Here is a 27,702-nt window from a genome sequence, read left to right on the forward strand (position 1 = left end):
CCTAACCCCTTTCCAATGTGTATTAGGTTACCAGCCGGGTTCTGGCACCGTGGCAGCAGAGCCAGATCGAGGCCCCTGCGGTGGATGATTGGATGAGGCGCTCGGAAGAGGCGTGAACGCTGCCCACGTCCACCTGCAGCGGGCCGTCCGTCGTCTACAAAGGCGAGCGCCGATCTCTCACCGCAGTGAGGGGCAGTGTACGCACCCGGAGATCGAGTCTGGCTCTCTACCAGAAACCTACCCCTCCGCCTCTGCCGGAAGCTGGGTCGGCGGGTTGAGCCTTTAAAGTCCTGAGAAGATTGAACGGTGTGTTATAAGTTACATCTACCTGTTGAATATAAGAATATTAACCCCTCGTTCCATGTGTCTCTTCTCAGGCCGGTGGTAGCTGGTCCACTCCAGGACAATGAGATAGGAGAGACTCCTCAGCCCCCATTGGACATCGAGGGGGGCTCCGCGTACACCGTTCAGTCCATCTTGGACTCCAGGCGCCGGATGGGGGTCTCCAGTATCTCGTGGAGTGGGAGGTACGCCCGGAGGAGCGGTGCTGGGTGCCGCGGAGGGACATCCTAGACCCATCTCTCCTGTGAGTTCCACGACCATCCCGCGCGCCCTGCTCCACGTCCTCCTGGTCATCCCCGAGGGGGGGTCGGCGCACGGCTGGGCCAGCGTCAAGGGGGGGAGTACTGTCACGGTTTCGGCCGAGGCTGCTCCTCCTCCTGGTTCGGGCAGGCTCGCGGTCATCGTCCCCGGAGTACTAGCTGCACCGATCTATGTTTCATGTTTGCGTTTTGGTTTTGGTCTTAATGTTGTACACCTGTCTAGTTAGTCGTTAGTGTTCTATTTAGTTCTCGTTGTGTGTGTCTGTGTTTGTGTGTGATTGCGCTTCTGTTACGTGTTGGAGCTACATTTTCCCTCAGTGTTTGGAGTGGTTACTTTGCACATGTTTTGTGTCGCCGTTTATTTTGTCGCCTGTGTGCGCGTTGTATTCACCTTCAGGCTTATTGTGCTTTTGTTTGTGTGAATTTTGCACTAAAGCCTTTGGACTGAGCCTCTGCGTCCTGCGCCTGATTCATACACCACACCCACCTTCAGCACACCTTGACAGCGCTTGATGGTTTTTGCGACTGCACTTGAAGAAACTTTCAAAGTTCTTGAAATGTTCCGTATTGACTGACCTTCATGTCTTAAAGTAATGATGGACTGTCATTTCTATTTGCTTATTTGAGCTGTTCTTGCCATAATATGGACTTGGTCTGTGTAAGGGCTATTTTACCAAGAAGGACCTTGCCTCCACAATCCCCCGACCTCAACCAAATTGAGATGGTTTGGGATGAGTCGGGCCGCAGAGTGAAGGAAAAGCAGCCAACAAGTGCTCAGCATATGTGGGAACTCCTTCAAGACTCTTGGAAAAGCATTACAGGTGAAGCTGGTTGAGAGAATGCCGAGAGTGTGCAAAGCTGTCATCAAGGCAAAGGGTGGCTATTTGAAGAATCTCAAATATAAAATATATTTTGATTTGGTTAACACTTTTTTGGTTACTACATGATTCCATATGTGTTATTTCAAAGTTTTGATGTCTTCACTATTATTCTACAATGTAGAAAATAGTAAAAATAAAGAAAAACCCTTGAATGAGTAGGTGTTCTAAAACTTTTGACCGGTAGTGTCATCCAGAACCATAATGACTTGGCTGTGGTTGGAGGATCATTCTTTCTGCAGATGGACATGTTGGCAGCTGTTTGGAGCGTCCACTGGAAATTGAGTTTACCCAGTCAGGACAGGTGGAAAGACATAAAACATCTTAAAACTACTGAGAGAGGTTAATACCTAATTTCACCCATTTGAATGATGGCCATCGCCTTGCATGCATGCGTGTGAATATGGACAATGAGCTAAGAGGCTCTCCCCTCACTGAACATGGCCACAAACACATGCACTGTATTGCACCCTCAACAGTTTTGAGGCATTACTCCCTGGGCTACTTCTCACTACGCATCATTTTACTGAGAGCAATACACAAACATGACGAACCGTCGTCATCCTCCCTTGTATGTATTAATGATAGGAAACAAGGTTGCAGAAAGGCCCCAAGTGGCAATTTTTAGAAGGGAACAGATGCCAGGAACAGTAGGGTTAAAGCCAGCCAGGTGGTGTTTATTAAGAAATACTGTATATGCACCTTTTCAAGGCTCCGCTCATAAATTGCCTTGTAATATCACCGTTGGGACTACAAAATAGGGCATTTAAAAATGTCACTCCCACAAAATGTTGAGCATTTGAAATAGGTTAGACTATTTGGTGCTTTTGCAACAAAAAAAATGCAGGTTGATGTTTGATTCCACTGGGACAGCAAATTCAGAGTCTCACGGTTGATTAACCAGGCGTGGGTTGTTGCTTTTTGTCTTAATTTAAGGTTAGGGGTTAGGCAATAGGGTTAGCAGTGTGGTTAAGGTTAGGGTTAGGCATTAGGGTTAGCAGTGTGGTTATGGTTAGGGTTAGGCATTAGGGTTAGCAGTGTGGTTAAGGTTAGGGTTAGGGTTAGGTTTAAAAACAGATTTTATGACTTTGTGGCTGTGCCAGCTAGTAACCACTCTGCAAAGCTGCCTCTAAAACAAGATTCATGATGAAAAACGCTAACCTTTGGAAAAATCAAACACCCAATGTATCCAATGCCCAGATTAAAAAATATTGACAGAGGCTTTGAAAGAGACAGAGAAGAAATAGATTGTTTGTTTAAATATATAATGGGCTGACCAGATGGAGTGTTGAAAAGCAGCTGTCACAGTCAAACAACAAGTCAAATGAAAAGCTGAAGATCTCAACACAATTGCGTTTAGCCATCAAGTGCTTTTCAAGATGCCATCTAAATTGCCATGGTTGAGTTCATGTATGTCCCACCACAAAGGCTTGCTTTCAAGCATGCACACACACACACACGCACACACACACACACACGCACACACACACGCACACGCACACGCACACGCACACACACACACACACACACACACACACACACACACACACACACACACACTGGGCCCTTGCCCCTAGCTGAGGTGTTATCTGCCACACCGAGACCAGGCCTGCTGCTCTGTTCAACAGCAGAGTGACGTGAACTCAATCTACCACCATCATAGTGAACACAGCGCACAGCAAACACACAGCGCTCAGCAAAACACACAGCGCTCAGCAAAACACACAGCAAAACAGACAGCGCTCAGCAAAACACACAGCAAAACACACAGCAAAACACACAGCAAAACACACAGCAAAACACACAGCAAAACACACAGCAAAACACACAGCAAAACACACAGCAAAACACACAGCAAAACACACAGCGCTCAGCAAAACACACAGCAAAACACACAGCAAAACACACAGCAAAACACACAGCGCTCAGCAAAACACACAGCAAAACACACAGCGCTCAGCAAAACACACAGCAAAACACACAGCGCACAGCAAAACACACAGCAAAACACACAGCGCACAGCAAAACACACAGCGCACAGCAAAACACACAGCAAAACACACAGCACACAGCAAAACACACAGCAAAACACACAGCGCACAGCAAAACGCACAGCAAAACACACAGCGCACAGCAAAACACACAGCACAGCAAAACACACAGCAAAACACACAGCAAAACACACAGCGCACAGCAAAACACACAGCAAAACACACAGCAAAAACACACAGCGCTCAGCAAAAACACAGCAAAACACACAGCGCACAGCAAAACGCACAGCAAAACACACAGCGCACAGCAAAACACACAGCAAACAGCAAAACACACAGCAAAACACACAGCAAAACACACAGCGCACAGCAAAACACACAGCGCACAGCAAAACACACAGCAAAACACACAGCAAAACACACAGCGCACAGCAAAACACACAGCAAAACACACAGCGCAGAAACACACACACAGCAAAACACACAGCGCACAGAAAAACACACAGAAAAACACACAGCACACAGCAAAACACACAGCAAAACACACAGCGCACAGCAAAACACACAGCAAAACACACAGCGCACAGCAAAACACACAGCGCACAGCAAAACACACAGCGCACAGCAAAACACACAGCAAAACACACAGCGCACAGCAAAACACACAGCAAAACACATGGCAAAACACACAGCGCAGAGATAGGCAAAACACACAGCAAAAACACACAGCGCACAGCAAAAACACACAGTGCACAGCAAAACACACAGCAGCACAGAGCAAAAAACACAGCGCAAAGCAAAACACATAGCGCACAGCAAAACACACAGCAAAACACACAGCAAAACACACAGCGCTCAGCAAAACACACAGCAAAACACAGCAAAACACACAGCAAAAAACACAGCGCTCAGCAAAACACACAGCAAAACACACAGCAAAACACACAGCGCTCAGCAAAACACACAGCAAAACACAGCAAAACACAGCAAAACACACAGCAAAACACACAGCGCACAGCAAAACACACAGCGCACAGCAAAACAGGACTCCATCTCTTTTCAATCTTTGATGGGTCGTGTTTTGTCTTGCCTTTAAGTACATGCCAAAAATGTGTGAAATGTTCATAGATCATCTTCATTTTGACTCATCCCATTTGGTCAGTTTAATAAAACAGCTACTTTTACGGTAACTTTACTCTAAGCCTTTACTGTGTCAACTAATATAACTATTGCTATAATAACATCAAATTACACAAATCTGATCATATTTTCCAGGATGTTGGTTTCTATAAAATAGGCTGTAATTCTACACACAACATACAGCACACGTCCACACATCAGAGTTAACGTGTTAGTGCTCACCTGTGATGTCATACCACAGCAGCCTCTGTGTCTCTGTGAGGATGTTCCCCACCATGTGAGTGACAGGATCCGTCTGCATGACAAAGAAGGTGGGGTTTGGCTCGTCAAACGTCAGCAGCTCGGAGGTGGGCGTCGGCTTGGGGATCCACTCTACATCGAGGCGGACTGTTGACGAACTCGCCGGGCTCCCACGGTCCTCTGCTTTGATCTGACAGAGGGAAGGGATGGGGTGGAGAGCACGTGTTATTGAGCTGGTGTGGATCTTTGTGTTACTCATCACAGTACATGAGAACATGACAGGGTTGGTGTTCATCACAATGGTGTTCACATGCAACTTCACATGCAAGTTTACACTCTCCCTCCATGTGAATGAGAGCCATGAAAGAAGATGTGGTTGTATTTGTTTAGGGATAGCAGGTGTCCTACAGAGTGCTCCACCACTGTGTGTGGTTGTGAAAAGCAGAAGGATCTGTGGAACATGCAACTATGCGGTTAAGATCTTGTCCACCTACCGTGAGGATGCTGTAGTTGCCTGCTGTAAAGTCCCCCCGTGCCGTCACCACCCCAGTGTCTGGATGGATCTCAAACCTCTCGTCCTGGTTGTCCTGGAGACTGAAGGTGACCTCAGCATTAGGCCCTACATCGTTGTCCTGGGCAACCATCCGGCACACCTCCACCTGTGGCTCTGACCCCTGACCCCTGTGTTGCTCAGGTAGTTTTACCTGGAACCAATCAATGAATCAATCAGTCACATTTATTTATAAAAGCCCTTTATTACGTCAGCAGTTGTCACAAAGTGCTTTAATAGTAAGTGGGGCTGAATGGGGCTGAATGGCATCATATTCCCTAAGTAGTGCAGTATTTTTAACCAGATATCGTCCCAGACAAAAATAGTGCACAATGGCTGCATTTAGACAGGAAGCCCAATTCATATATATATATATATATATATTTGTATTTTTTTTTTTTCACTAATTGGTCTTTTCACCAATCATATCATCTCTGAAAAAGATCTGATGTTAAAAGATCTGATGTTATTGGTCAAAAGATAAATGAGTGGAAAAATATCAGAATTGGGCTGCCTGTATAAACGCAGCCTATGTAGGAAATAGGATGACATTTGGGACGCTGACCCGAAACCCCAAAGAGCCAACAGAAGCAGACCTGGAAGAGCTTGTGGTTGAACTGGGGTCTGTTGTCATTCTCATCCAGCACCTGGATGATCACTGTAGAAGTGGAGCGGAGAGCAGGGGCTCCGTTGTCTGACACTATCACCTGAGAGGAGGAGAGGGGGAAGATGGGTTATTCTAACTGTAGGATATGAAGGAAGAGGGGTTAGTCTAACTGTAGGATATGAAGGAAGAGGGGTTAGTCTAACAGCAGGATATGGGGGACTGATAGAGACTTAAATGAAATAAAAAAGTTGTATGGATTATAAATCACATATTCACAAGACCACACACGTTGTGGATCTTTTATAGACTAGTTTAAACTCTCATTTCAGGCCTTTTTAACGATCTCATAAAAAAATGCACATGTTTAATCACAAGCAGGTGTCTCAGTCTCTCACCTCGACACTGTGCTCAAAATTCTGTTCCCGGTCCAGAGATGTCAGAGTGCTGATGACGCCTAAGAAAACAGAGATTGTAGACAACAGAGAGAGGGGAGAAAACAGAGAGGGGGGAGAAAACAGAGAGGGGGGAGAAAACAGAGAGAGGGAAGATAACAGAGAGAGGGGAGAAAACAGAGAAGGGGGAGAAAACAGAGAGAGGGAAGATAACAGAGAGGGGGAAGAAAACAGAGAGAGGGCAGAAAACAGAGAGGGGGGAGAAAACAGAGAGGGGGGAGAAAACAGAGAGAGGTGGGAGAAAACAGAGAGAGGGCGGGGGGGGGGTAGAGAGAGAGAGAGAGGACAGAGAGAGATTGAATTGAATTGAGAGGGGGAAGATGGGAGGGAAGGAGGAAGATGAACAGGGTCATCAATATGGAGTCTTTCCCACATGGACAGCAGTAGCTGGGTTGTTCCACGAAATGAGGTGCCTTTTGCGTCCCTTTGATATTTTAAGTAGAAATTGTGCGCCAATATTGAATTTTAAAAGCCTGTTATGTTAAATGAAGTGCCCTTTAATATAGAACACATGGAGAATTCAATAAATCAGATTTGTGTATGAACATGTCCCTCCGTCAACTCTGTGTCACTTCTACGAAGATTTTAACCCACTTAATCCAAACATTTCTCCAAGTTTCACCATCATTGTGAAGCCCTAGTTATTTTGTTGCTTTGACAAAGTCCTTTCTGAAGATTATTATTTATTTCATGTGATTAGTGATTCATTTATGTCCTTCCCTCATTTTAAGGTCAGTCCTGTTAGGGGCGGCAGGTCGCCTAGAGGTTAAGAGTGTTGGGCCAGTTACTGAAAGGTTGCTGGTTTAAATCCCTGAGCTGACCACGTGAAAAATCTGTCGATGTTCCCTTGAGCAAGGCACTTAACCCTAGTTGCTCTGGATAAGAGCGTCTGCTAAATGACAAACATGTAACGTGAACTGAACTCTCCTTTTAATAGGGTGAAACTATTCCTTCTTAAATATATTTTTTAAAGTCAATTCATAGAGTAAAAGCAGGTGAGCTTCTACAATTTTTTTGGCCAATTTCAGGTGTTTTGTTGTGGAAAACTGAGCGTATCAAGTATAACACATCAACCCTGTTACCCTTTGTTAGCCTTGTTATTGTTAAGATAAACAGGCTAGAAATGTTTGAACAAAAAACAATTGCCACTGCCTGTTGCACACAACAAGCTTCCATTCCTCCTGTCACAAGGGGATTTATGTCTGATTTAAGAAGAAATCGTCAACCCTATTATGGTCAACCATTTAACCTTTGGCACTTAAATGGGCAGTGCAGTCAAAAACGTGATTTCCCTGCGTTTTATATATATTTGTAAAAATACAGTGAAATTGTGAAAATGATAATAAGCACTTTATTTTTTATTTTTTTTTATTTCACCTTTATTTAACCAGGTAAGCCAGTTGAGAACAGGTTCTCATTTACAACTGCGACCTGGCCAAGATAAAGCAAAGCAGTGCAATAAAAACAACACAGAGTTACATATGGGGTAAAAAACATAAAGTCAAAAATACAACAGAAAATATATATACAGTGTGTGCAAATGTAGCAAGTTATGGAGGTAAGGCAATAAATAGGCTATAGTGCAGAATAATTACAATAGTATTAACACTGGAATGCTAGATGTGCAAGACTTTTAGTGTAAAAGCTGTTTGAAATGACCACCTGAAATGTAATCTTGTTTGCATGAGTGAGTTTTTTGGATAAGTTAATAGACCAATTACAAAGAGAGTTTGCCCTCCTCTCTGCCAATAACAGCTAATTTTTAGGTGACACATCCCTCCCCTTAGGCTCTTCCAATTAGGCACCTCACTTAGACCACTCCCTGATCCCTCCCCTTAGGCTCTTCCAATTAGGCACCTCACTTAGACCACTCCCTGACAGTTCCTAGCAAAATTCTTGCTTGAGAAATTGCTTTTTGTTAAGATAACATTTGTGTTTCTTTTTGACCATTTTAATTGAAAACAATCACAGTAAGGTACTTAATTGTTACCCAGAAATTATTTGATATTGAGATTTTAAAAAAACAGCTGCACTGGACCTTTAATCAGTGATGTAAAGTAATTAAGTAAAAATACTTTTTTTTTTTTTGGGTATCTGTACTTTCATTACTTTTGCTTTAAATCCACTACATTATTAAAGAAAATAATGTAGTTTTTACTCCACCCAAAAGTACTCGTTTTTTTATTAAGTTGAACATGTGCTCTTTATGTTAAAATTAGTTGAAATCAAACGTTTTTGGGGGGGACCAAGTTACGCTTCTCAAAAGGCACCAAATTGGTGGAATGACTCTGCACACCTGTCACCATCTGAGCCCCAGGCAGTCTGTTTTTCTAACAGTGTTTTTTTTTTTTTTTTTTTTTTTGCTTTATGGTCTAGTCTTCACTGAAGAAACCTCTGAGAACTTTCCTGAGCCTGTTATTTTCATAAAATACTCAACCTTTTAGGACTGTGGATATTTTACTACTATAATGTGTGTTGCAGGAGTTAGCCAATGCAATCTATCAGGTTAGCATCTTTCATCATGAATGTTGTTCTGGAGGCGGCTCTGCAGAGTGGTCAGTAGCTGGCACAGCCACAAAGTCATAAAATCTGATTTTAAACCCAACCCTAACCTTAACCCTAACCTTAACCACACTGCTAACCCTAATGCCTAACCATAACCTTAAATTAAGACCAGAAAGCAATTTTTGCTTTCATTAAATTTTCTAATATAGCCAATTGTGACTTTGCAGTTGGCCTAAAGGGAAATCGCTCAGTTCTGCCTCCAGGACAAGTCTTATGACAATAAACGTCAATCTATCCAGTTATACGCTATCCACTACTTCATTGTCATTTGGTAGAGATTTCCAATGCTGCTTCTGTCCCTCTAACAATGGCGCCGGAGGAGATGGCTGCCGTTTTACGGGCTCCTAACCAATTGTGCAATTGTGTGTGTTTTTTTTGCATACTTTGTAAATTGTTTAGTATATAATGTTTCTTCCACCGTCTCTTATGACCGAAAAGAGATTGTGGATATCAGGACAGCGATTACTCACCCCGTACTGGATAAAGATTTTTTATTTAACGAGTCAGACGCGAAGGATTTACTTCAGACACCCGACAAGGCCCAAATCCCTGTCATTCGCATGAAGAAGAGACAGAGATATCGGGGACGTAGGTCGGGGTGCCTTGTAAGGATCCGACGGCGAGTGGGTAATCTGCCTCTACCATCAGTCCTATTAGCCAAAGTACATTGGATAATAAAATGGATGAGCTCCGATCAAGAATATCCTACCAGTGGGACATTAAAAACTGTAATATCTTATGTATCACCAAGTCGTGGCTGAACGACGACATGGATAACATACAGCTGGCGGGGTTTTTGGTGCCTCCGGTAAGACAAGGGGTGGCATTCTGTGTATACTTGTAAATAACAGCTGGTGCACGAAATCTAATATTAAGGAAGTCTCTAGGTTTTGTTCGCCTGAGATAGAGTATCTCATGACAAGCTATAGACCACACTATTTACCAAGAGAGTTTTCATCTATATTTTTCGTAGCTGTCTATTTACCACCACAAACTGATGCTAGCACTAAGACCGCACTCAACGAGCTGTATAACGCCATAAGCAAACAAGAAAACGCTGGTCGGATGTGGCAGGGCTTGCAAACTATTACGGACTACAAAGGGAAGCACAGCCGTGAGCTGCCCAGTGACACGAGCCTACCAGACGAGCTAAATTACTTATATGCTCGCTTCGAGGCAAGCAACACTGAAGCATGCATGAGAGCATCAGCTGTTCCGGACGACTGTGTGATCACGCTCTCCGTAGCCGATGTGAGTAAGACCTTTAAATAGGTCAACATTCACTAGGTCGCAAGGCCAGATGGATTACCAGGACGTGTACTCCGAGCATGCGCTGACCAACTGGCAAGTGTCTTCACTGACATTTTCAACCTGTCCCTGACTGAGTGTGTAATACCAACATGTTCCCTGTGCCCAAGAACACTAAGATAACCTGCCTAAATGACTACCGACCCGTAGCACTCATGTCTGTAGCCATGAAGTGCTTTGAAAGGCTGGTCATGGCTCAAATCAACACCATTATCCCAGAAACCCTAGACCCACTCCAATTTGCATACCGCCCCAACAGATCCACAGATGATGCAATCTCTATTGCACTCCACACTGCCCTTTCCCACCTGGACAAAAGGAACACCTACGTGAGAATGCTATTCATTGACTACAGCTCAGCGTTCAACACCATATTGCCCTCAAAGCTCATCACTAAGCTAAGGACCCTGGGACTAAACACTTCCCTCTGCAACTGGATCCTGGACTTCCTGATGGGCCGCCCCCAGGTGGTAAGGGTAGGTAACAACACATCTGCCATGCTGATCCTCAACACGAGGGCCCCTCAGGGGTGCGTGCTCAGTCCCCTCCTGTACTCCCTGTTCACCCAAAACTGCATGGCCAAGCACGACTCCAACACCATCATTAAGTTTGCCGATGACACAATGGTGGTAGGCCTGATCACCGACAACGATGAGACAGCCTATAGGGAGGAGGTCAGAGACCTGGCCGTGTGGTGCCAGGATAACAACCTCTTCCTCAACGTGACCAAGACAAAGGAGATGATTGTGGATTACAGGAAAAGGAGGACCGAGCACACCCCCATTCTCATCGACGGGACTGTAGTGGAGCAGGTTGAGAGCTTCAAGTTCCTTGGTGTCCACATCACCAACAAACTATCATGGTCCAAACACACCAAGACAGTCGTGAAGAGGGCATGACAAAGCCTATTCCCCCTCAGGAGACTGAAAAGATATGGGTCCTCAGATCCTCAAAAAGTTATACAGCTGCACCATCGAGAGCATCCTGACTGGTTGCATCACCGCCGGGTATGGCAACTGCTCGGCCTCCGACCGCAAGGCACTACAGAGGTTAGTGCGTACGGCCCAGTACATCACTGGGGCCAAACTTCCTGCCATCCAGGACCTCTATACCAGGCGGTGTCAGAGGAAGGCCCTAGAAATTGCCAAAGACTCCAGCCACCCTAGTCATGGACTGTTCTCTCTGCTACCGCACGGCAAGCGGTACCGGAGCGCCAAGTGTAGGTCCAAAAGGCTTCTTAACAGCTTCTACCCCCAAGCTATAAGACTCCTGAACAGCTAATCAAATGGCTACCTGGACTATTTGCATTGCCCCCCCCCCACCCCCTCTTTTTACGCTGCTGCTATTCTGTTTATTGTTTATGTATAGTCACTTTAACTCTACCTACATGTACATATTACCTCAATTACCTCGACTAACCTGTTATTTTACTGCTGCTCTCTAATTCTTTGTTATTTTTCTATTTTTCTTATTTTTTTATTTTTACTTATCTATTTTTTACTTAACACTTATTTTTCTTAAAACTTAGTTAAGGGCTTGTAAGTAAGCATTTCACTGTAAGGTCTACACCAGTTGTATTCGGCGTATGTGACAAATACAATTTGATTTGATTTGATTTAGTGGGCCAATTCTCCTGCCATGCTGCTACTGTCCCTTTATCGGGCCAATTCTCCTACTGTCCCTTTATCGGGCCAATTCTCCTACTGTCCCTTTATCGGGCCAATTCTCCTACTGTCCCTTTATCGGGCCAATTCTCCTACTGTCCCTTTATCGGGCCAATTCTCCTACTGTCCCTTTATCGGGCCAATTCTCCTACTGTCCCTTTAATCGGGCCAATTCTCCTACTGTCCCTTTATCGGGCCAATTCTCCTACTGTCCCTTTATCGGGCCAATTCTCCTACTGTCCCTTTATCGGGCCAATTCTCCTACTGTCCCTTTAATCGGGCCAATTCTCCTACTGTCCCTTTAGCAGGCCAATTCTCCTACTGTCCCTTTATCGGGCCAATTCTCCTACTGTCCCTTTATCGGGCCATTTCTCCTACTGTCCCTTTAATCGGGCCAATTCTCCTACTGTCCCTTTATCGGGCCAATTCTCCTACTGTCCCTTTATCGGGCCAATTCTCCTACTGTCCCTTTATCGGGCCAATTCTCCTACTGTCCCTTTAATCGGGCCAATTCTCCTACTGTCCCTTTAGCGGGCCAATTCTCCTACTGTCCCTTTATCGGGCCAATTCTCCTACTGTCCCTTTAATCGGGCCAATTCTCCTACTGTCCCTTTAGCGGGCCAATTCTCCTACTGTCCCTTTAATCGGGCCAATTCTCCTACTGTCCCTTTAATCGGGCCAATTCTCCTACTGTCCCTTTAATCGGGCCAATTCTCCTACTGTCCCTTTATCGGGCCAATTCTCCTACTGTCCCTTTAGCGGGCCAATTCTCCTACTGTCCCTTTAGCGGGCCAATTCTCCTACTGTCCCTTTATCGGGCCAATTCTCCTACTGTCCCTTTATCGGGCCAATTCTCCTACTGTCCCTTTAGCGGGCCAATTCTCCTACTGTCCCTTTAGCGGGCCAATTCTCCTACTGTCCCTTTATCGGGCCAATTCTCCTACTGTCCCTTTATCGGGCCAATTCTCCTACTGTCCCTTTATCGGGCCAATTCTCCTACTGTCCCTTTAGCAGGCCAATTCTCCTACTGTCCCTTTAGCAGGCCAATTCTCCTACTGTCCCTTTAGCGGGCCAATTCTCCTGCCAAACTAAAGCGTCTAAGTGATCAGAAAACCTGATGAAACAGGTTTCATGACTGGTTTGGCCTTTTTCAGCTGTTTGTGTTGAAATCTGGGTGAGGCTGTATGTGGTCACAGCCTGAGTTGATATCAGGGCAGTGGCATACAGACTAAACATGCCTGAGAAACGTTAGTTCAGTTCAGTTCACCACCCGACTGCCCCAAGTGACACCTCAGGGGGCGTGGAGATGATCATTTTGGGGGGCATTTAGCTTTTACGGCACTCAAAACAAATCCTGCTGGGTCTTTACGGGATACATTATTTAGGCAGGTGAGACGGGTTTGAAAGTGTGCTGCTGCTTTTATCATTAGCTGAGACTTGGTTCACATTCACACGCGTCTGTGTTTTTGTACTGGAGTTGCCCATCTCTGCTAGGTCTCCTTGTAAAGAGGTCTCTTGACCTCCATAGGGTTTTGCTGGGTTGGCAGGTAGCCTTGAGGTTACAGTGTTTGGACCAGTAACCGAAAGGTTGTTGGTTTGAGTCCTGGCGCAGACAAGGTTAAAAAGCTTTCTCTGTGGCATTGAGCAAGGCACTTAATCCCAATTGCTCCTGGGGCACTGGATGAAGTTACCCCACTCCCTGGGGGCTTTGGGATATGCAAGAAACACATTTATGTTACACACTTGTACAAGTGAATAACAGGACAAATATAAGCACCCCCCAAATGATTATTATTTTTCTAGTTTAGGTTTTATCTATATCTTCCAACTGGTAACCCTTAGCTATACTGCTTGTATTCAAATCTTAACTGACTTCCTGCTGGGACATCTGTACAGATGCGGTACTATATGTACTTAGTTGCTACACTCCTGAATTGAGATCTTAGTCAGACTTCTCTGAGTCATGTCTATCCTGTTCAGACATGAGGAGCACAGCTCATATCCTCTCATGACAAAACATAAATCTACCATGCTGTTGCGGGATACAAGCTGAGGTTTCACCTTATTGATAGTGTCTTATCCACCTACAGTGTATTCAGATCCCTTTACTTACGTTACAGCCTTATTCTAAAATTGATTAAATGTATTTTTTTCCTCATCAATCTACACACAATACCCCATAATGACAAAGTGAAAACAGGTTTTTTGAAATGTTTGCAAATGTATTAAAAATAAAGCACAGAAATAACTTATTTACATAATTATTCAGACCCTTTGCTATGAGACTCGAAATTGAGCTCAGGGGCACCCTGTTTCTATTGAACGTCCTTGAGATCTTTCTACATTGGTTGGAGTCCACCTGTGGTAAATTCAATTGACTGGACATGATTTGGAAAGGCACACAACTGTCTACATAAGGTCCCACAGTTGACAGTGCATGTCAGAGCAAAAACCAAGCCATGCGGTCAAAGGAATTGTCCGTAGATCTCTGAGACAGGATTGTGTCGAGGCACAGATCTGAGGAAGGGTACCAAAACATTTCTGCAGCATTGAAGGTCCCCAAGAACACAGTGGCCTCCATCATTCTTAAATGGAAGAAGTTTGGAACCACCAAGACTCTTCCTAGAGCTGGCTGCCCGGCCAAACTGAACAATTGGGGGAGAAGGGCCTTGGTCAGGGAGGTGCCCAAGAATCAGATGGTCACTCTCACAGAGCTCCAGAGTTCCTCTGTGGAGATGGGAGAACCTTCCAGAAGGACAACCATCTCTGCAGAACTCCACCAATCAGGCCTTTATGGTAGAGTGGCCAGACGGAAGCCACTCCCCAGTAAAAGGCACATGACAGCCCGCTTGGAGTTTACCAAAAGGCACCTAAAGGACTCTCAGACCATGAGAAACAAGATTCTCTGGTCTGATAAAACCAAGATTGAACTCTTTGGCCTTTATGCCAAGCATCACGTCTGGAGGAAACCTGGCACCATCCCTACGGTGAAGCATGGTGGTGGTAGCATCATGCTGTGGGGATGTTTTTCAGCAGCAGGGACTGGGAGACTAGTCAGGATCGAGGGAAAGATGAACGGAGCAAAGTACAGAGAGATTCTTGATGAAAACCTGCTCAGGACCTCAGACTGGGGCGAAGGTTCACCTTCCAACAGGACAACGACCCTAAGCACACAACCAAGACAACACAAGAGTGGCTTCGGGACAAGTCTCTGAATGTCCTTGAGTGGCCCAGCCAGAGCCCGGACTTGAACCTGATCGAACATCTCTGGAGAGACCTGAAAATAGCTGTGCAGCGACGCTCCCCATCCAACCTGACAGAGCTTGAGAGGATCTGCAGAGAAGAATGGGAGAAACTCCCCAGATACAGGTGTGCCAAGCTTGTAGCATCATACCCAAGAAGACTTGAGGCTGTAATCGCTGCCAAAGGTTCAACAAAGTCCTGAGTTAAGGGTCTGAATACATATGTACATGTGATATTTCTATTGTTTTTTAAAAATAAATTTGCAAAAAATTCTAAAAACCTGTTTTTGCTTTGTCATTATGGGGTATTGTGTGTAGATTGATAAGGGGAAAAAAATGATTTAATCAATTTTAGAATAAGGCTCTAACATAACAAAATGTGGAAAAAGTCAAGGGGTCTGAATACTTTCCGAATGCACTGTATACTCTTCACTTTGTAGAAGAACAAGGCCCTTGACATAGTAATGAGTTAAAGGCCCAGTGCAGTCAAAACCCTGATTTTCCTATGTTTTATATACACTGAGTGTACACCTTCCTAATATTGAGTTGCAGCCCCTTTTGCCCTAAGAAAAGTCTCAATTTGTCAGGGCTTGGACTCTACATGGTGTCGAAAGCGTTCCACAGGAATGCTGGCCCATGTTGACTCCAATGCTTCCCACAGCTGTGTCAAGTTGGCTGGATGTCCTTTGGGTGGTGGACCATTCTTGATACAGACAGGAAACTGTTGAGCGTGAAAAACCCAGCAGCATTGCAGTTCTTGACACAAACTGGTGAGCCTGTAGCTCAACTGGTAGAGCATGGCGCTTGTAACGCCAGGGTAGTGGGTTCGATCCCCGGGACCACCCATGCGTAAAAATGTATGCACACATGACTGTAAGTCGCTTTGGATAAAAGCGTCTGCTAAATGGCATATTATATTATACTATCATACCCCTTTCAAAGGCACTTTAATATTTTGTCTTGCCCATTCACCCTCTGAATGGCACACATACACAATCCATGTCTCAATTGTCTCAAGGCTTAAAAATCCTTCTTTAACCCGTCTCCTCCCCTTAATCTACACTGGTTGAAGTGGATTTAACAAGTGACATCAATAAGGGATCATAGCTTTCACCTGGATTCACCTGGTCAGTCTATGTCATGGAAAGAGCAGGTGTTACTAATGTTTTGTACACTTTGTGTATATTTCCCACTATGAGGTTGGAATAATACTGTGAAATTGTGAAAATTATTATAATGCATTTTTTGTGTAAGAGCTGTTTGAAAAGACCACCTGAAATTTCAGTCCATTTTGGTGGGATGGAGTATTGGCCTGCCTGGTGACATCACCAGGAAGTACATTAGTTAATAGACCAATAAGAAAGAGAGTTGCAAACCTCTTTGCCAACAACAGCTAGTTTTCAGTTTTCCCCTCCGCACTCAGACCACTCCCAGGCAGTCTTAGCGAAACTAACCTGTCTCTTGATTACACTGAGTGTTTCTATAAAAACTCTCATCTATTGTACGTCTTCCAAGGCATTAATGGAGCGTATTTTCTGCTTTGATCCTTTGGTGTTGGGGAGGCACACAGCCAAGCAGAGATTACAAGTCGAGGACGGACGGACGTGTAGGCGCTTGCGACGTAGAGCTAATCTGTTTGCAATTTGCCCTGTTTTCAAAAGGCCCATACTCTGTTGCTGTGTGACAGAGATTTGGGATTTAACTTTCTGGTTGGGCAGTTGATCTTTTACACTCACTGCCCTCCTAGCCCAGACATGACTGGATCATTTGTTAAGTGTCTGTGTACATTTACAGGTAGAAAATAAGTGTAGTTTAACCTTGGCCCGGCTTCACCCTGGGTGATGCACAGTGCTGCTGAGACGTGTTATCATAATTTTTATTTTTGAAATATTTTTTTAGTCATTTAGCAGACGCTCTTATCCAGAGCGACTTACAGGAGCAATTAGGGTTAAGTGCCTTGCTCAAGGGCACATCGACAGATTTTTCACCTAGTCGGCTCTGGGATTAGAACCGTCGACCTTTCGGTTACTGGCACAACGCTCTTAAACACTAAGCTACCTGCCGCCCCATTTCTATTTGACTTGAGAAGCCACAAGCTGCCATGTTTTACAGCTAGTTAAACTGTATATTGAGATGTATATTTGATATTCATGAATTGCAAAAAATGTGAGGTACATTTGACGACACGGAATGTATGTTGTCAAATTTGATATGGACGCAATACAGCAGCCTGCATTTCCTCAAAGGTGACTAATGACGCAGAAATAAAAACACTAAAATCACATCGATCCATGTTTCCTTGTGAAATGTGTCAATTACCTGTCTTGGGGTTGATGGTGAAATACGTCGGCGGTGACTCCAACAGCTGGAAGGTGAGTTTCCCCTCCGAGGAGCTGTCCACATCAGTAGCAGTTACCCGAAGCACTGACTTGTCTTCGGGCATGTTTTCCAGGACGGAGCCGAAGTAGACCGGCTGGGACAGCTGGGGAGGGTTATCATTGATGTCCAGGACTTCCAGAAATACGTCTGTCCAGGTCACCAGAGGGATGGTGCCCAGGTCTTTGGCACAGACCGACAGCCAGTAGTGTGGGACGGCCTCGTGGTCCAACGCCTCAGCCGTGCGGATCACTCCTGCAAAACAGAAGGAGAAATCATTCATAATGTCATCCATCTTGTATTTGCATTTTTTTTTGTTGCTGACAGGTGATGAACAACTTTGTTAAATCGTCTAGGTTTACCCCAAAAGTTGTTCTTTGGTTAAACTGGAGGATACGCTATCAAATGTAAAAAAAATTGTAAGTAGGAGTAATAATCTGAAAGGGAGGCCTGGTGCATCAGTGCAGGTGTTCAGCACTACAATGACAGAGCATTGTCTATTCATTATCCTCTATCCATTTGTCCAACAGGAGTGAAGCATGCTACTGGGATGTGATACTTTGTGAGGTCACAGGCTATCCTCTGTAAAGTATCCAGTATGTAGGAACATAGACAGGTCCCAAGCAGCCTCAGGTTATTTTAACACACCATTTTTTTTACCAAAGGCTTTATCAACTGTTATCCCACTTCTCATCTACTGTAACAGCAATACATTCATGCTAAAGACAATTCTATCAAATAGGGGGAGTTTTTACTATTATCACACACACACTAACACACGCACACACACACACACACACACACGCACACGCACACGCACACGCGCACACGCACGCACACGCACACGCACGCCCACGCCCACGCACACGCACACGCACACACACACACACACACACACACACACACACACACACACACACACACACACAAACACAGACACACACGCACATATTTACCTGTTTCCTCATTGATCGTGAAAACTCCCAGGCCAGATCCATCGTGGATGTGGTACCTGACGACTCCGTCTCTCCCCAGATCCCTGTCTGCTGCTGTCAGCGTCAACACTGAGGTTCCCACAGGTGCGTCCTCCAACACTGAGGCCTCATAAACAAACATGGAGAAGACTGGCTTATTCAGGTTCTCATTCACATCCAGGACCTCCACCTCGATGAAGCAGGAGGAGGACAGTGACCAAGGAAGGCCATGGTCAACCGCTCGAACCGTCAGGTTGTAAGACTGTCTCCTCTCGAAGTCCAGTTCCTTCTCAAGGGTTAGAGATCCCGTCGACGCGTCCAGAAAAAAGGCCCCGTTTTCACTGTTCTTCAGGTTGTAGCTGATCTGTCCAGCGCTGCCCAGGTCTAAGTCGTAGCTCTCGACCCACAGTAGCACCGTCCCCAAGGGAAAGTCCTCAGGGACTTTGATGTTGTAGATCTCGGGGACGAACTTGGGAGGATTGTCGTTGATGTCCTCCAACAGGACTACCAGCTCGGTCATAGAGAAGAGCTGTGGGTCTGTTTTAGACTGATCTATAGCCTCTATCTTCAGGTCATGTCTGGGAAAGGCCTCTCTGTCTAAACGACCAGACACTTTCACTTCTCCAGTGAGTTCATTGATCTCGAACAGATCGGTTAGCGTTAGCATCGAATATAGGATGTTTCCATTGCCCTCGGAGTCTAAATCTGTTGCGTGCACTTTGAATATCCTCGTATCAACTTCTGTGTTCTCTGGGATGTGCACGACATACCTGGATTGGTTGAATACTGGTCGGTTGTCGTTAACATCCAATAGATTCACAGTGAGAAATTTCCATGCTGAGGTTTGGGGGCTTCCTAAATCATAGACAGTTACGTTCAAAATGTAGAATTCTTTGGTTTCTCGGTCTAAAGGACACACAAGCTGAAGCTCCCCAGACCAAATACCAATGGAGAAACACCCGTCTTCATTTCCACTTGAGATGGCGTACACAAGCTTGCTGTTGAATCCGGTGTCGTTATCTGTAGCCTTGAAGTGAAGGATAGTTGAATTCAAAGGGATGTCCTCTCTGATGTCAATAGTACTCGGGATGCCAGATTGGAACTTAGGAGAGTGCCGGTTGATCATATGAACGTCTGAGAAGGTTTCGTCATCCTCGAAAGTCAACACTGGCTTTATGGATTCTATCAGTTTGTCTGTGAGCCGTTTCAAAATCCCAGTCTCCTGACAACTGACGGTGGCTTCAGTGCCCTGTTTGACAACAGTAACAGTAACAACAGAGGGGTCAGAGGTATGTTTACCATCTGTTGCTGTGATTCTGAGTCTGAACGAAGGTACTTCAGTCTCAATCGAAGCTGTGGGTATCTGTTTGATCAGTGTAATGACTCCTGATACAGCGTCGATGTCAAACAGTTGTTGGTCATTCCCTGACTCGATCACATATCTGAGCTGTTGTAGTTCGTCCAGGTCAACAGCAGACAGCTCTGCGATTGGCTCTCCTACTGCTAAATCTACAGGTATGGTGGCGTTGCATCCCACCTGCTCAAACAGAGGGGTGTTATCGTTGACGTTGCTCATGGTGATCGTCACAGCGCACTCAGAAACATGACTGAAGGGACTGCCGCTGTCCGAAGCCCACACTCTGAGATGATACCACCTCTTCATCAACTCGTAGTCCAGATCCTCAGATGTAGAGATCACTCCACTGATTGGGTCTATTGTGAATGGGGAAGTAGCTGAGTTGACTATGGCATAGGTCACGAAGCCATTTCGGTCCCTGTCCTCGTCTATTGCAGAGACTGTTAGAATGCTGCTACTGATAGGTACATTCTCTGGTAGTGTGGCTTGGTATGAGGGTTTGGTGAATTTGGGGGCATTGTCGTTTTCGTCAGTTATCTCAACGACTATATGAGTCTCGGCTTCACCGTGATTCGCTATCACGTCGAATTCATAACGAGACTTTTTCTCGAAGTCAAAGGACTCTGAGGTAATAATTATGCCTGTTTTGGGGTACATCTTAAATTTGGAGCTATCAGAGTTACTTTTAATGTGGTATGTAACATTCAAATGTGCTGGACTCATACTAACTCTGATCACATGTGTTTTTGGTGGTGAAAACTCACTTAGTGTGAGAATGTAAGTGTCTTCCAGAAAGCTAAACAGGCTTTGTTTATAGGGAGGGATATGGATTTCTGAAACTGGAGAAACTAATGGTGGAACGCTCTTGTCTTTAACTTGAAGGGAGAGGTTAAATCCAGATGGGCTCTGTGACCAGTTTATCCTCTTGGTGGAGACCACTTGGAAACCATCGCCTTGCAGGCTGGATGGGATAATCTCAAAATACCTCTGTGGATCCCCACCAACAATACTAACGGACTCAACTGGCTTTACACCCGACTCTACATGGACATCAATAGTTATCTTCTCGTATTCGTCCTTCTGAGCTAGGACAACCAGGAGAGGTTTGATGATGGGGGCGGTTGAGGAGACCTTTTCTATGGTCACTGTAACCCTGGCTACGTTGCCAAACTTCTGAACCCCAGATATCTTCTTGTTCCTGTCCTCTGCTAATACAGTGAGATCGTACGTGTCCGCTCGGCTGTGGTTCAGTCTCTTGACGAGGCTGATGGCGCCTGTGAAAGGATCAACGGCGAACGGATGGGCTCTACTCGTGAAGGAGTAATAGAACTCAGCGTTGCAGCCAATATCCGCGTCCGTCGCACTGACCCGGACCACACTGGACTTCAACGGAGCGTCTTCCCTGATGACTACGTTGTACGAGGCTGGGTAGAAGAGCGGTTTCAAGTCGTTGGTATCAAGCACCTGAATCGATACTTTGGTCCTGGCCTGGAAGTCGTTAGTGATTTCAGTGGCTTCAATGGTGAGAGTATAACTGTCCTTTACTTCCCTGTTTACCGATGCAGAATTACTGCTTCGCGTTTTGATTCGCAGAATGCAGAAATCCCCTACTCTGACCTCTTCCGCTTTGAATAGGCTGTCGTCGTCTCCAGAGACGAGTTTGAACTTGATGTCCCAGAAAGGATCGGTTACTACGATACCCATCTTGATGGGACTCTCCACAGCAGTCCTGGGGGCTGAGTTCTCATTAATGGTGGCATTGTAGAGATGATTGGTGAAACTCATGGGAGAGCTGTCCTTTCCAAGCTCCTTTCCCAAGCGCCAATTGTGGTACTCGTTACTTGCTACTAGGTTTAGTAAGATTGCTACCACTAAGAGTAGTGTACTTGTTTCTGTTGTAACCATCTTCACTGTCATCACCAGGATCCTCAGCTCTGGGGGAGAGAGAGAGAGAGAGAGAGAGAGAGAGAGAGAGAGAGAGAGAGAGAGAGAGAGAGAGAGAGAGAGAGAGAGAGAGAGAGAGAGAGAGAGAGAGAGAGAGAGAGAGACAGAGACAGAGACAGAGACAGAGACAGAGACAGAGACAGAGACAGAGACAGAGACAGAGACAGCGAGACAGAGAGAGAAAGAGGGACAGTTAGATTTTAGTTAATATGGTGGGAACAAATATACATTTTTTTTCCTTCTTTAAAAAAAAACAATTAATGCGGTATAGAGTTCAATACTCTATGAAACTCACGAACAAGTACATACAAAATACAGCTCTTTGACCAGATTGTGAACATATCAGTCATTTCCCTAGTACCTGCTCCTGTCTGAACAATACAATGTGAGCGTTAAACACCCAATGAGACAACGCCACAGTGAAAGCCTGCTGTGAGGTATTTGTCTCCTGTTCCAACATGCCTTGACCAAAGCAAAGCAACACGTTGTTTGAAGACAACAAACAGCCTCAGAGCCGCATTAGAGTGCCTTTCCCCCCATGTCATTATTCCGTTCTCTTGAGTGCAACAACTGATAATCAAATCATTATTATAAAGCCTTTGTCAGCATGTGTTAATAAAACAGGATTTGTTGTGTGATGACAGGTATAAAACAGGATTAGGTGGTTTTGTCACCACCTTTATCCAAACATAAATACTGTGACTGTTCGTCTGTGTTCTGAGCTGTCTTCTGTTCAGTGTAGGCTGTTCAGACGTTAACCTTTTACTCCTAAATGTAAACACATTTTAAAGCTCAACAATATACAGCACGGACACTTTTCTCTACTGGAGAACAATAATTTATACATTTGCCAATAAAAAACGAAGACTTCAAATATTCATATCAATAGGATTATATCCACAACTCAAAATAAATCAAATATATAATTGGCCTTTAGGTGAAATGTTCTGGATTTTTTTGTGCTATATTTGGCAACAATAAAGACTCCAGTATTCCCGCATGGTGATTTTACCTTCTCTCAGCCCTTTAAGTGACCATAGCTGATGCTCACCAACTCCATGACTGCTACCTAACGTCTGAAGTTTACAGGAGATCTCAGAGAGATCTGGAGTGAGAGGAACACTTAAGCTGTTCTCCTTGAAAACTTCCATGAAATACCTGTCACAGTTACTGTAGCCATGAACAAATTACTGTTTACCTAACTAACCTTTCACTTCCTGTTTACCTAACTAACCTTTCACTTCCTGTTTACCTAACTAACCTTTCACTTCCTGTTTACCTAACTAACCTTTCACTTCATAGTGTGTCAACCAGTGGAGGCTCCTCAGAGGAGGAAGGGGAGGACCAACCTCATTGAATTTCATTTGAAAAAATAGTGAAACATTAAATACGTTTTTAGAGAAAACTATACTAAATATATTCACGTCACCAAATAACTGATTAAAACACACTGTTTTGCAATGACGGTCTAAGGTAGCCTCAACAGCACTCTGTAGGGTAGCACCATTGTGTAGTCGGAGGACAGTTAGTTTCCGTCCTCCTCTGGGTACATTGACTTCAATACAAAACCTAGGAGGCTCGTTTTTCTCACCCCCTTCCATAAACTTACACAGTAATTATGACAACTTCCGGAGGACGTCCTCCAACCTATCAGAGCTCTTGCAGCATGAACTGACATTGTCCACTCAATCAAAGGATCAGGGCCCAGTTGCATAAAACATCTTAAGTACATTTTCCCCTTATCTTTCCCTTAAAGTTTCCTTAACTTTAATTCAGTTGCACAAAACATTTTAAGGCGGATTTCTCACTTAAATTAAGTGAAAAAGTTCAGGGTGCCAATGAGGTCCCTTAAGTGTTTAATCTAGTATGGATATCAATGCAAACAGCATTTGTGGAGGTGAATGTTGCTTTGTTCTACGCTGGTTTCAAAAGGAAAACATCCACCAGCAAGCTAGCTAAACAATGGAAGGTGTGCAATCCATGGCTACAAAGCTAGCTGGCTAGCTAGCTACCTACTCTGTAAGTTAGCTGGACGGGCTAGAAAGGAATAGAAACAAGTTGAGAAAAAAGTAACAAAAATAAACATGTTTTAATATCTTCTGAAGCAATTTGTTTCTCCTGTCTTGAATGTAGAAGTTCTATTTTGCTATCTCAAAATAAATGTGATCTCTTTGACAAGAAGTTCATTCAGTGAACCAGGTGTTCTCCATGGTAACCAGAGACTCTTTCTGCATACATGCCTTCAAACTACCCTAAAACCTTTAAATGATGCCCTTACCTTAGAAAATGTTTGTCACGCCCTGGCTCTGGGGACTCTTATATGTTGAGCCAGGGTGTGTAGGGTCTATGTTTTGTGTTCTATGTTCAGTTTCTAGTTCATGTGTTTTCTAGGTTGGCCGGGGTGGTTCTCAATCAGAGGCAACGAGAATCAGCTGTTGCTTGTTGTCTCTGATTGGGAACCATACTTAGGCAGCCTGTTGTGCACTTGTGTTTTGTGGGATCTTGTTCCGTGTTGGTTTGTGTTCATGACCGAGGACTTCACGTTTCGTTTTGTTGTTTTGTATTTTGTGTCGTGTTGCTAGTACACTATTAAAGAGATGTACGCATATCACGCTGCGCCTTGGTCCAATCATTATGACGATCGTGACAATGTTTGAGGGGCTCTATGCAACACTCTTTTAAAAAATCCCTTAGGTAAGGGGAAATTAGTCCTTAAGGTAAACCATTAAGGGAAACAATTAAGATGTTTTATGCAACCGGCCCTAAGAATGAATCTAGTACTGAAAGCATAAGCTACAGCTAGCTAGCACTGCAGCGCATAAATGTGGTGAGTAGTTGACTCAAAGGGAGAGAAAGAAAATAGTTGAACCGTTTTGAACAAATTAATTTCTTCAAAAATGAAGGAGAAGCAAGAGAGAGAGAGAGAGCTAGCTCTATTTCTTTTTTTTCTCTCACTTTTACTTACTTAGCTAGCGAATGCAGCTAGCTAGTTTAGCCTACTCAAACACAGGGCTCAAAAAAAAGAGAGGGATGCTATGCTAGCTAGCTGGCTATGGCTATCCAACACTGGAACTCTTCCAAGTCAAGGTAAGCTTTTGGTTTTATTAATTTATTGCCATCGGGGCCAGCCGGTCTAACTGCTGAACCGCTTGGTTGTACACTGTACTGCATGATTGTAGCGGGTTTACTAATGCGTTAGTTCTAGTAGCTATGACGTTAGCTAATATGGTGACAACGGTGTAGGCTGTGTGAAGTGGTTTAGCAGTCATGAGATGAAGGTTTGGCTTGGAAAGGTTTTTTCGCCTGGTCACAGACAGCTGATGTGTTGTGCACTGAAGACAACAAGCGAAGGGAAAAGGTGACAGGAGGAGAGTGCGTCGATGCAAGAAATAGTTATACAATGATCTGGCTGCTATGAAAGTGAACTGCTTTCGCGTGTGATCAGGGGTGTATTCATTCCGCGATTCTGTTAAAAAAACGTTTCTTAGAACGGAAGCAAACGTAACGAAATGGGGATATACATACCTGAATTTGTCCAATAGAAATTCTAATTTCCAACTGTTGGACTAATGATTACACCCTAGATCAGCTAGATGCAGGCAAGAATGTGCAAGGTGGTATTGAATGTGTCAATGTCTGTCACCTTGATCACTCAAATCTCTCTCGACCTGTGTGCACCTACGTTGTAAACTTTCATTCATAGGCTAGGTTGTAGCCACCTCATGATGGGTACAGGGAATATGTGAGTATCATGTAGAAGCCTAAACCTATCGATGTGACATTTAACTGGGTGAATGGAATATGAATGACAGTCATCCTATATGCTGAAATAGAAATAAGGCCATGCTCATGAACAAATGTTTTGTTCCTGTCAGAAGGGAACCGATGTGGATGTGGTGGAGGAGTCAGGTGCAGGACACAGAGGTTAAGTCCAACAGACTTTAATAATCCAAAGTCAACCGACCAAAAATAACACGACCTCGACAAAACAAGAGGCGAGGGAGAATTACGCAAACACGCGTAAACACTAAACATAAAACAAACAGAGTGCAAACACGTAGCTCCGAACAACATGACAGTGAAAACAACACACAATAATACTAACACAAAACAAGGAACTTATAGGGCACGCAATCAACACACAATTGGCCACAGGTGAAACAGACAGACAAAAGCAATAGACTGCAGAAACATAGAGCGGTGGCAGCTAGTACTCCGGGGACAGCGCTCGCCGAAGCCTGCCCGAACCAGGAGGAGGAGCAGTCTCGGCCGAAACCGTGACAGTACCCCCCTTAGCGCGGCTCCAGCCGTGCGCCGACCCGGCCTCGGGGACGGCCAGGAGGACGCGGGACCCGGGCGCGTGGGATGCCCATGGTGAAACTCAGTCAGGAGGGATGGATCGAGTATGTCCCTCCTGGGCACCCAGCACCGTTCCTCCGGACCGTACCCCTCCCACTCCACGAGATACTGGAGACCACTCATCCGGCGCCTTGAGTCCAAGATGGTCCGGACCCTGACGCCGGGGGCCCCTCGATGTCCAAAGGGGGCGGAGGGGTCTCTCCTATCTCATCCTCTTGGAGTGGGCCAGCGACCACCGGCCTGAGAAGAGACACATGGAACGAGGGGTTAATATTTTTATACTCTATAGGCAGTTGTAACCTGTAACACACCTCGTTCAATCTTCTCAGGACTTTGAAGGGCCCCACAAACCACCGACCCAGCTTCCGGCAGGGCAGGCGGAGGGGCAGGTTTCGAGTCGAGAGCCAGACTCGATCTCCCGGTGCGTACACCGGTCCCTCACTGCGGTGGCGGTCGGCGCTCGCCTTCTGTTGACGGATGGCACGCTGCAGATGGACATGGGCAGCGTCCCACGTCTCCTCCGAGCGCCGAATCCACTCGTCCACCGCAGGGGCCTCGATCTGGCTCTCGTGCCATGGTGCCAGGACCGGCTGATAACCTAAAACACACTGGAAGGGTGTTAAATTGGTGGAGGAGTGGCGGAGAGAGTTCTGGGCCATCTCTGCCCAGGGGGATGAACCTAGACCACTCCTCCGGCCGGTCCCGGCAATAGGACCTCAAAAACCTACCCACATCCTGGTTGACACGTTCCACCTGCCCATTGCTCTCTGGGTGGTACCCCGAGGTAAGGCTTACCGAGACCCCCAACCGTTCCATGAACGCCCCCAAACTCTGGAGGTGAACTGGGGACCTCGGTCAGACACTATATCCTCGGGTACCCCATAGTGCCGGAAAACATGGGTGAATAGGGCCTCAGCGGTTTGTAGGGCAGTAGGGAGACCCGGCATGGGAAGGAGACGACAGGCCTTGGAAAACCGATCCACAACGACCAAAATGGTGGTATTCCCCTGGGAGGGGGGAAGGTCGGTTACGAAATCCACCGATAGGTGGGACCATGGTCGTTGTGGAACGGGCAGGGGATGTAGCTACCCTGGGCAAATGTCTAGGCGCCTTACACTGGGCACACACCGAGCAGGAGGAGACATAAACCCTCACATCCCTGGCTAACGTTGGCCACCAGTATTTCATGCTAAGACAGTGCAATGTCCGGCCAATACCTGGATGTCCAGAGGAGGGTGATGTATGAGCCCAATAAATAAGTCGATCACGAATCTCGAGCGGAACGTACGTCCGCCCCCACAGGACACTCGGGGGAGTAGGGTCGGTGCGCAGTGCCCGCTCGATTTCTGAATCGACCTCCCATACCACCGGAGCCACCAAACAAGACTCCGGCAGTATGGAAGTAGGCTCGTTGGACCTCTTCTCTGTGTCATACCGCCGGGACAGGGCATCT

The 27,702-nt window shown here is 45.4% G+C and overlaps 1 protein-coding gene across 1 annotated transcript in view; it reads right to left on the bottom strand.

The window, feature by feature from the left end:
- LOC121538809 (protocadherin Fat 2-like) overlaps window positions 1–21,873 on the bottom strand; it is a 65,496-nt gene extending 43,623 nt beyond the window's left edge. The window contains 6 exon segments of the mRNA XM_041846979.2: window positions 4,834–5,041; window positions 5,346–5,555; window positions 5,998–6,108; window positions 6,404–6,462; window positions 17,559–17,870; window positions 18,572–21,873. Of these exon segments, the coding sequence (XP_041702913.2) occupies window positions 4,834–5,041; window positions 5,346–5,555; window positions 5,998–6,108; window positions 6,404–6,462; window positions 17,559–17,870; window positions 18,572–21,863 (4,192 nt within the window). The 5' untranslated portion in view covers window positions 21,864–21,873.
- Between the last annotated feature and the right edge of the window lie 5,829 nt (window positions 21,874–27,702).

The sequence above is a fragment of the Coregonus clupeaformis genome, chromosome 3 (assembly GCF_020615455.1).
Source record: "Coregonus clupeaformis isolate EN_2021a chromosome 3, ASM2061545v1, whole genome shotgun sequence".
Classification (NCBI taxonomy): domain Eukaryota; kingdom Metazoa; phylum Chordata; class Actinopteri; order Salmoniformes; family Salmonidae; genus Coregonus; species Coregonus clupeaformis.